The sequence below is a fragment of the Lactuca sativa genome, chromosome 4, assembly GCF_002870075.4.
Source record: "Lactuca sativa cultivar Salinas chromosome 4, Lsat_Salinas_v11, whole genome shotgun sequence".
NCBI lineage: Eukaryota > Viridiplantae > Streptophyta > Magnoliopsida > Asterales > Asteraceae > Lactuca > Lactuca sativa.
Genome location: NC_056626.2, coordinates 290,995,122 through 291,006,222, shown reverse-complemented (window position 1 = coordinate 291,006,222; position 11,101 = coordinate 290,995,122). Strand labels below are relative to the sequence as shown.

General features: G+C 33.1%; 1 protein-coding gene across 1 annotated transcript; it reads right to left on the bottom strand.

Annotated features, from left to right (window-relative positions):
- Positions 1-4,657: 4,657 nt before the first annotated feature.
- Positions 4,658-9,974, bottom strand: LOC111882479 (ribonucleoside-diphosphate reductase large subunit). Its single transcript, XM_023878843.3, has 16 exons — positions 9,547-9,974; positions 9,055-9,116; positions 8,876-8,963; positions 8,403-8,666; positions 7,998-8,315; positions 7,727-7,897; positions 7,540-7,632; positions 7,300-7,449; positions 7,123-7,209; positions 6,706-6,870; positions 6,496-6,615; positions 5,895-6,097; positions 5,456-5,605; positions 5,221-5,368; positions 5,042-5,125; positions 4,658-4,961 (listed from the first exon to the last, which is right to left on the bottom strand). The coding sequence occupies exons 1-16, from the start codon at positions 9,772-9,774 to the stop codon at positions 4,857-4,859; spliced, it is 2,436 nt and encodes an 811-aa protein (XP_023734611.1). The 5' UTR covers positions 9,775-9,974; the 3' UTR covers positions 4,658-4,856.
- Between the last annotated feature and the right edge of the window lie 1,127 nt (positions 9,975-11,101).

Genomic DNA, 11,101 nt, shown 5'->3' with positions numbered 1-11,101 from the left:
AAGTCATACGCATAATAGTTATTAGACTTATCCAAGTGGGAGACTGTTGGATTAGTGTCTAAGTCCATAACTATTTTGGTATGTACTTGACCCGATGGTGCATGGTCCTTTTGGGTTGCCTTCACCAAAGCAACTTGATAGGATGAATTATGGAGATAAAGGATTAAATATGATTTATTAATATATTATGAGAATAATATATTAAAGGAGAAATCATATTGTTTAATTAATATTAGTCAATAATTAATAAGAATTAAGTTTGTGGCTAAAAGATATTAATTAAACTTAAGGGACTAGAGTTGTAATTAAAAGATAATTGCAATTTGGGCCATGGATTGCCTTGTATTAAGGAATGGACGAATTCTATGGGGAAACCCATAAGGAAATCGTCCAAGGCCTTAAGGAAAGGGATCCATGGGTTGCTTAGGGCTTAAGCATCCAAATTAGGGTTTCCTTGTTAAGATAACCCTAATAGCCTCCTATATATAGATCCCTTATGACCCAAAAACGTGGATAAGACTCCTTCTAGGGTTTCACACGTTTTAGGGCAGCCTCCATCCTCTCTCCTCTTCATCCTCTTGCTCTTGGTGTTTGTGACCCATTAGAGGAGTGACATTTGTGACTCTAAGCTTTCTAAAGTCAATACAAGAAGGATTTGGGATTGTTATTGCTACATAACAATCAAGGTAATATCTTAAACCTATTCTCATGTTAATATGATTACTTGAATGCTAGAATTAGGGTTTATAGTCTTGGATAACTTGCATGTACAATAGAGAAACCTAGATCCAAGCATTAGGGTTTGTATGAGCACATAGGATGTTCTTATGACCAAAACACATCAATAAAACACTAAAACAGATAGTACAGACAACTGTCATACTATCAAATGGAATGGAAATCGACAAGAAGGCCTCTTCCAAAAAGTCAACAACTCTGAAAGTTACATAGCTCGGTGTTTTTGCCATCATGCCGATGGTGTGACACTCTGATACTAACTTGTAACCTCCCAAAATTTCATAGTAAAATTTTCATTTTTAAAACAATAAACTATACAAACGAGTTGTTCCAAAACTAATCAAGTGAATATATTATTTAAGCATCAGAGTAAAGATCATAAATTACCAATGCTAAAACTCTGGAGGATGATGTGCAGTCATGTCGGGCCCTTCCCTTTCATACTGGAAGTACCTGAAACCGTAAACATGAAACTGTAAGCATAAAGCTTAGAGAGTTCCCCAAAATACCACATACCATATATATAATAGAGATTGTTATGTGTCAACCATAGTCTTGCCATTATGACATGAGTCGTATCATGGTCTTTCCATGCCAGGTCAGGGGCTAAAACCTTGGGTCTTGTAGACAAGTGCCAAGAGCCACCTCCTGGTCTTCGATGCAAGTATCACAAAGACAACTAGCATTATACATATAATTATCAAGGTCCATACCCTGGTCTTGCATGCAAATTGGCGGGAGCCATGTCCAGGTCTTTCATACAAATGTCAGGGGCCATCCCCTGGTCTTCCTATATAACATAAACCAGTGGGCCAATAGTGGTGCCTTCGACCCCCGAGTTCAATGAGGAGACTCACTTGAATCACAAATTCGACTAAGACTCAGCTCAAAACTGTGCCGACCACAACTAACTTCTCTCAAGCGAAATGATGGGTGCTTAACACCTCCTTTCAATCCACACAAGGTAAACCCTAAATCTACCTTCTAAAAATAAAACTTGACCAAAAGTTAACCCAAGCCAAAAGTCAACAGTCAAAGTCAAAGTCAACCGCCCATAATGTCAACTATTTAGCCTCACGTCTTGACCAGCCCCTGGTCATGTCGTGAGAGCTCACTCGGTCTGATTCCAACTCATCTTGACTCGACTCAGCCAACTCATACATGAAAAGTCACTGGAGCTGACCTTACGAAGTGAGCAGCCTTCTCTCACGTCGTGAGCCCCAAGAAGCTTAACAGAAACGAGTCATTCAATCCTCACATCCTGAGACCCTATGTCTCACGTCGTGAGCACAATCCGAAGCCAAAATCCAACAACTTAAGTCCTTAATCCATTAAGCCTTTTATTCTAACTTTCCAGAAGGTCTTATAACTCCATAATACACTTAAAAGTTGATGCTTTATAGGCATGTAAGTCAAATTCATGTCTAGATCTCATTTGGGGCCAAAATTGAAGAAAAGGTCATCCAACTTTCATGCAAGGTTCCAAAACCCAACCATTGACTATATCTGAACTTCATGACACTCTAAAGACCCTTATAACCCATAAAGTTGCCAAATTTATGGTTTCCATTCATTCAAACTTGCTCAACCAAGGAGAAAAGTAGGACAATACTTAGATCTAGCCACAAACAACAATAAATGTGGAAGCTTTGACACTTACAAAGGTCCAAAAACAATGTGAGGTGATGAGGGTGATGATTCCTTAAGCCTCTCCAAAAGATCATCATCTTCTTCTTCATCTCTTCTTCTTCAAACCAAGAAATGCTCCAAAAAGGCCAAGAATCTAGCAAGGAGTGAAGGCTAGGGTTTTCTGAGGTGAAAGGGGGTTTGGAGGCTGATAATGAACCCTAAAATGGGTTTAGAGGGGCTTAAATACGAAGGAATCCCTAAAAGATCATGGGCTTGGGCTGCATTAGTTCTCACGTCGTGAGCCTCTATGCCTCATGTCGTGAGATCAGTCCGGACAAAATTTACATATTAACTCTCCTCACGTCGTGAGACCCCATTTCCTCCAAAATTCAACATTTTGACTCCTTGAAACCCTAAATCGATCCATCTTAGAAAGCGTGTGTTACATTATTTTCAAGTTATTAATTTATTGAGTTATATGCTTTGTCTGTAACTTTATAATGGTTGATTCAAATTAATATAAAATATTATGAAGATACGGGCAATGTTTTTTATGTGTAAATTAATGAGAAAATGATGATACTGTATAATGAAATATAAAATTGAGTAGATTAAAAACAACCGCAGTCAATCATGGAAATGCAATTTTTATATGACAAATTAAAAATTAAGATATTTTAATAAACATATATGAAAACATATATTAAATTACAAATGAAAATTAAGAATAAAGTGTGTTTTATTATTAATAAATAAAAGATGTTCTAAGAAATGAAATTTTAAAATTGTTTATAAATTTCTAAAAATTTCTTTAAACACAACATTGAAAGTTTTATTTGTAAGTCTACCATCTTTATCTAAAATTAACAATTTTAATTTTTCTCTACTTTGAACTCTAGATAAGGCAATATACAATTGACTATATGTAAAACCCGGTTCTTTGACAAACAAACCAACATTCGATAAGGATTGTCATTGTCTCTTGTTAATTGTCATTAGAAAACATACGAATAGTGGAAATTGTCTTCTTTGGAATTTGAACGGATTTTTTTTAGATAGGCTTAAGGATATTCTTGGAATAAATAGCAATGTACATTCATATTTTGTGTTGTATTGTTTTTTGATTGTCTTAGTTTCTATTTACATAAAATGCATTGCATAAAAGGTTAAAAATAGTAACATTAATAGTATAAAAATAAAGTAGGATGCTATAAAATTAAAAATAATGGAAGTAGATTTGTATTTTTCGCATGTAATCCAAAAATAAAACTATAGAATGGAGGAATAAATAGCAATGTACATTCGGAATGACCGTACATTCTAGAATATATTATCCTAGAATATGTGTGTTGTTAATCAGCCCTTCCTTTAACCCACCTACAACTATGGACTCTCATGTGATTTACACAACAACCAGTATATATGGACTTCTTCTCACTGCTATATTACTTTCAAAAGAAAAACTGATTACACACTAAAACAAATGACAACCTAACCTATTTATAAACTATTGTACCTATAAAATAGGTACATATCCTACCAGAAAAGTAGGTATACAAGACTGAATAATCTCCATAATTCCCATATAGAAGAAAATGAATATTTTATAAATTTTATAAAATATTGATTATTTTTTTCCAAATACTTTAAATGTATGGGTTACTTTACTGAATTTCCCAATACTCTATGCTTAAAATCATTTTACAAAGTTGACATATTAAAATACCTAGTGCTTTTGGGTTTAAACCATAAAAGCACTTTGCGTCGATGAAATAATTTATCTATATATTCCACGTACATGTATTTCAACATTTAGTAGGTTTTGATTAGAAAAATCTACACAACATTTGCTACAAATAATACTTAAAAATACTTGTTATTTATGATTTATATAATCTATATATACCTGGTATTTGATTGGGTTTTTTTGTTAAAGCTATTGATTAGCTTGGGCACAAAATTTCAAAGCTGACTCGCTCAAGCTCATTGTGTTGGCTGAACCATTTGGATGTTATTCCAAAGTTTGGAGGGTATAATGGTCCACTTTGGCTGTTTCGAGTTAATGAAGCCCAAGGTGTTGTTTTAAGATTTGAGGTTATAGAAGTCCTTTTGGTTGTTGTCACGTGTTGTAGTTTAGGCTTCGTAATATGATATGGATCCTTGTAATGTTCCCCTTACATGTTATTTATAAGAATTGTTTCCCAATACACAACACAAAAATGATCTATAATTAACTCTACCAAAAATAATACTATCACTAGAGCAATCTCAATAGAAAGTTGGAAACAGATAAATGAAGTAACACTTAAATTTAAACATATTTATACCATATTTATATAATAATCCAAGTTAAACGTTAAACCAAATACCCTCATCTCACATACCAATATACACAAAATACTTCTCAAACCCCTAAATCCTAAATAAAAAAAATACAAGACTTAACATTCCATAAGTTTCAAACATTAAATCAAATTATTTCAACAACTTTAACTTCCACACGCCATGCATTCCTCACGATTCATCAAAGAACACACCATTTGTGACATTTTTGTGTTATCATCTTCTTCACCAGTTGTTGCCTTTATATTTTCCTACATTCATTCCAATTACTTTAGTCTATACAATTTAATAATAAAAAAAAGAAAATGATTTTAACAATATAAAAAGTTACCTTGAGAATAGAAGTATCCACAGTGAACTTAATCGCATCAGCTGCAGCCCTTGATCGCAAGTAATACATCCCAGTTTTAAGCCCCTGATATACACAACACAAAAATTAATCATTTATTGTATTTTTTTTACTTTGAAGCGATTTCATAAATTAAATTTAGTTTAATATAGTTTTAGTACCTTAGACCAAGCATGAAAATGCAAAGAAGTGAGTTTTCCAAAGTTGGGTTGATCCATATGAATGTTTAGGCTTTGACTTTGGTCAATGTAACATCCTCGGTCAACTGCCATGTCAACCAAAGTCCTCTGCTTGATCTCCCAAACAGTTCTGATTTATATATCATGTTTTCACATTAGAATGAGGTTTTTTACAAAAAAAATAATCAATAAAAGAAAATTGAGTTTTAAATCATACTTGTAAATAGCTTTCAAATTGTCAGGGATTTCAGTAATTTTCTGAACAGATCCATCTTCATAAATGATCTGATTCTTGAGAGTTGGAGACCAAAGCCCCATTTCAGTCAAATCATATAATAAATGTTTGTTCACTACAACAAATTCACCACTGCAAAAAAAAGATTTTGTTAAATTACAATTTACAAAAATAAAATGGATAATTTAGCAGCTTTTCATTTTTTGCTAAATAATGAAATGAAGTAAAAAAAAAATTAGCTAAGGAATGGAATAGGTGATTCCATTCCATTAGATAAAACAAATGGTTTTTTTTCCATTTTTTGATTCCAATGGAATGAACCATTTCAGTCCTTTCTTGATTCCTTCATTCCATGGGAATAGCCCATTCCATTCCTTTATTGATTCCTTTATAAAAAGACAATGGAATCATAATCACTCACCTTAAAACTCTGCGACTGTAGATATTGGAAGTGTATGGCTCAAAACACTCATTGTTTCCAAGAATTTGACTAGTTGAAGCAGTTGGCATAGGAGCTACAAGAAGGGAATTGCGTATTCCATTCTTCTCTATCATTCCACGAAGAGCATTCCAATCCCACAAATCCGAAGGTGTCACTCCCCACATATCTGGTTGCAAAACTCCCTATACATTTCACAATAATTAATCATAACTATTAACAATTATTTATTAAAAAGTAAAAATCAAAAATCACAACTTTCCTTAATTTGAAAACCAATAAATTTGTTTGCTTTGTTGATTCACATTGGAACAGAAAGTTACAACTCTAAATCCAACAATGCAACTTCTAAAGACTCAACCCTAGTTTGTTTCCGGGGGTAAAAAGGTAATTTCAAAACCCATATCACAACTTTCCTAAATTTCAAAACCCATAAATTTGTTCTTTGTTAACTCACATAGGAATTAAAAGTTGCAAACAATGCATCTTCAAAAGACTAAAACCCTAGTTTGTTTCTGAAAAGTACTGTTCTAGGGGTAAAAAGGTAATATAAACAATACAATCCAAAGAGATTTTCACATACCTTACTAACAGGACTTCCAGGATATGTTTCATAAGTGCCTTCTTTTGCAGCTAATTCAGATGAAGCTTTGAGGGCATGGTAGTAAATTGTCTCAAATATGTCTTTGTTCAGTTGTTGAGCCTGGATTTCAAAAACAGAATATATATGATTAGAATTGAAAAGCAGAAAATAATTTGAGGATTAAAAATAAAAAAAGAATATAAGAATTACCTCTGGAGAATCGAATGGCATACCAAGCAAAATAAAAGTATCTGCAAGACCTTGAACCCCAATACCAATAGGCCTGTGTCTTAAGTTTGACCTTTTTGCAGTTTCAACAGGGTAGTAGTTTACATCAATGATTTTGTTGAGATTTATTGTAACAACTGATACAATCTGCATAAGATAACACATGTAAAGATTTATAATCATGATGAAATTATAGATTATAGAGCTAATAGCAAGAAATAGCAATGTACTTTCATTAATTTGTTGAGATTTATTCTCTACTTTTGTTATAGATACATTGCATTACTAATAAAGTAAGAGGCTATAAAAAGCAAATCAGTGAAAGGGTGTTGCTATTTCTTGAATTTTATCCTAGATTCTAAAGCATAACACAAGAGTATTAGAGTCAATTAGTCAAACCTCAGCTAGTTTGTCAAAGTCAAAGTATCGGTTGCCAGAACCTTTGCTACCAACAAGCTTTGATGGTTGAGATTCAGCTGGAACTCCCTGAAAGAGATGATAATTGAAACTTAAAATTAAGCATAACAAATATAAAAATTATAATCATATTTAAAAACATATTTTTAAAAGTTATACCTTCTCTCTAACATATCTTGGTAATGCAATGGATGCAAGATTACACACTGCAGTTTCTGTTGGACTTGTGTACTCAATAATTTCAGTACACAGATTTGAAGACTTGATTGTTCCAAGATTCTGCTGATTGCTTTTTCTATTACAGGAATCCTAATAAGAGCAAAAAAAAAGTTTTTTTATTACAATGTGAAAATTAATATGAAGAGAAAACGTAAGTATTCAAAAGTTTGTTAAACTTACCTTGAATAGCATGTAAGGGGTTCCGGTTTCAATTTGGGATTTCAAAACTTCAAACCAAAGATTCTGTGCCTGAACAACTTTCTTAGCTTTCCCCTGAATTTGTACAAAAGAAATTCAATTAACTGATAGAACTGGTATAAAAAAACGAATTTAATCATAAAAAGTTGGATGAAAATGATAGTTTTACCTGTCTTTCATATTGGGTATAGAGGTTTTCAAAGTCTTTACCCCAACAATCAGCTAAACCTGGAGCCTCATTTGGACAAAATAAAGACCAAGTTCCATTACTTTGAACTCTTTCCATAAAAAGATCAGGTACCCAAAGAGCATAGAACAAATCACGAGCACGTTGCTCTTCCTGCAAGATTTTAGAATCAAGTTTAGAACTTTATGAACCCCCATTATGATTTTTCAACATAACTTTTAAATGGTATTGACAATTGAAAAAGAATTGCTACCTTTCCATGGTTTTTCCTCAAATCAAGAAACTCAAAGATATCAGCATGCCATGGTTCCAAATAAACAGCAAATGCACCCTTTCTTTTACCACCTCCTTGGTCAACATATCGAGCAGTGTCATTAAACACACGCAACATTGGAATAATACCATTAGATGTTCCATTTGTGCCACGTATGTAACTTCCAGTTGCTCTGATATTATGCACAGAGACACCAATACCCCCTGCTGATTTGCTGATAACAGCACATTCTTTTAAAGTATCATAGATGCCTTCAATGCTATCATCTTTCATGCATATCAGGAAACAGCTACTCAACTGCAAATTACATAATTAACCCCATGTGAGAAACAAAGAAAGATACAAGTTAATGAAACAAAGAAAGGTAAAGATAATTATTCATACTTGAGGCCTGGGTGTTCCAGCATTGAAAAGGGTGGGAGAAGCATGAGTGAACCACCTCTGTGACATTAAATGATATGTTTTGATTACAGAATCAATGTCTTCTTTATGAATCCCAACTGCAACTCTCATCAGCATATGTTGAGGCCTTTCCACAACATTTCCTTCTATCTTTAAGAGATAAGACCTTTCAAGGGTTTTGAATCCAAAATAATCATAGTCAAAGTCCCGATCATAGATAATCTCACTGTCTAACTTTGCAGCATGCTGAAACAATAAACAATTCAAACATAAATAATATAATAAGACTAGATCCCCACATCAGAACAGACAAACAAGTACATAAATGAACATCAGTTCTGAATTATGCTGATGGCTATGTAGCCAGCAGTAAATATGATCTAGAAGCTAGATAGATCCATAACATCAGAATTAAATCAGAAAACAATTATAGTGTATTGATGAGTATGTGTCACCTTCATGATGATTTCATAAACATCGTCAGCAATAAGAGGAGCCTTCTGCCCAGATCTGTCACTGATATGAGAGTACATATCTTTGATCCTGCAATGACAACCGAGATTTATAAAGATCAGGGTCTTAAACACTGATGTGAACAAAACGGTGTTAATTAAGGTAGATCGAGTTCACTTACGTTTCAGAAAATGATTTCTTAGTGTTCTTGTGCAGATTTGAAACAACGATCCTTGCAGCCAACTGTATGAAATGCAAATTAAACACAAAAAAGATGTAAGCAATTCAATTGATTAATGATCATATTCAAACAATAAGAAAAGGTTTATACTAGTTAACTTCATCAACAGAGCCTAAAAAACCCCGATCGAGAACTCTCAGAGAAAAGAGGAGATGTTAGCTAATATCAACAACAAACTTGAAAAAAAAAATAGCGAATCCACGCTGTGCGGTTCAAATGTTCTGAGGATCTAACTATGCCAATTAAAGAAACAAGTCTACCACGTACTTATGAAAATCAATCATGAAATGAAGCACAAATGTAACGAAATCGCAAGTAACAATTGCAAAATAACAAAAATCCCCAAATTAACGAACAAATTATCATATCCTATCTTAAAAACAAAATAATTGAGACCAGATGAACAATTAGAGGGCGAGTATAAGAACTTACGGAAGCATAGTCGGGATGGTTGGCAGTTAGAGCAGCGGCGGTTTCCGCGGCAAGTTCATCAAGCTGGCTGGTCGTAACACCCTTGTAAACACCAGCACACACCTTCTGGGAAACAAGCACCGGATCACAGTGCTCAATGCTGAGTCCATAACTGAGCTTCTTCAATCGCGCAGTGATTTTATCAAAATGCACAGTCTCTTGACGCCCATCTCTCTTCACCACATACATGTTTTTGAGAGTAATTGAGAAGGGGGTTTCTTGTAACTGATTGTAGATAACAGGAAGAAGGCTACTACTACGGATTATATAGCATGGGGATTGGGGAAGTGTGTGTGTGTGTGTGTGGAGGCGTTTGAATTTTGGAATTAGGGTTTCCCTCAAAATTTAGGCTTTCCCGCCAGTTGGATAGGCGCGGGTAAATTTGGTAGGTGTGGAGCTGTCTTCGGAGTTTGGGACCACTTGCTTTTGCTTTTGTTAGTTTAATTATATGGTTAATTTTTGTCATTTATAAATATCAAAACATTTTAACACATTTAATTATATGGTTTGTCCCAAAAAAAACAAAGAAAATAATCTTGAAACTTAAGCATGAGTTCTAAAACAAACACATGGAGGTAATAATGTTTATTTGTGACTTAAATGTGTTGATTCTGTTTATTTGATAAATGATACTATAACTTATTTATTGATAGCTATTAAAATAGATAAATTTCTATATATCACATAGTTTGTATTAGGTAACTCCAAATTTAAAAAAATAATCATAGGTTTTTAAATAAATGATTTAAACGTGGATTCTGAACAAAGTTTATTCGGATTCTTTAAAAACTAAATTTTCTAAAATCTTTAAAACTCAGCTGTCAAACATATGAAAAAAATTTAAGTCCAAACTTTATCTTATTTTTTAGATCCAAGAAATTACAATTTTGTCATTTATCCATATTTATATAATAAATACATAGTCTAACACACTACAAAGTAATTTGCCTAACACATGGGTTGTAATAAGTTGCAATTATACAACACTTATTTTATTGTTTTTGCGGGTTTTTTGGTGATTTGAATTTTGAAGAGCATATTCGGTTACTTATAGCTTCTTTGGCACTCTTTGTGTTTTTGGGTTAGTAATGGCTTCTTTGGCACTCTTTATGGTTTTTGTTTTTGGCGCCATTACGCTAGCCTTATTCACATTATAAACCTGACTATTTTTTCTCATTTGCCTTTTTGTTTTTTATTTTGAATCTTTTCTAAAATACGATGGTACTATTTCTTGAATTCTTCTAAATTTTTCTGTTTATTTTAATAAATATGTAAAACAGGCCGGACATTTAGTTAACAATTTAAAGAAAAAACTATTTATTTACATTTATTTACAAAGCGAACAAAATTAACATTTTTTTAATTGAGGGGATGAACATGAAGAGATTTATCGGTCGTGTATTCATTTTTTAATAGTGAGTTTAGTAGAAATTTGAATTTCAAAAACTTCTTTTCGGCTCTTCGGCATCTCTCCATAAATGGCGAAAGAGTAAAATAAATAAATTCATATACCTGG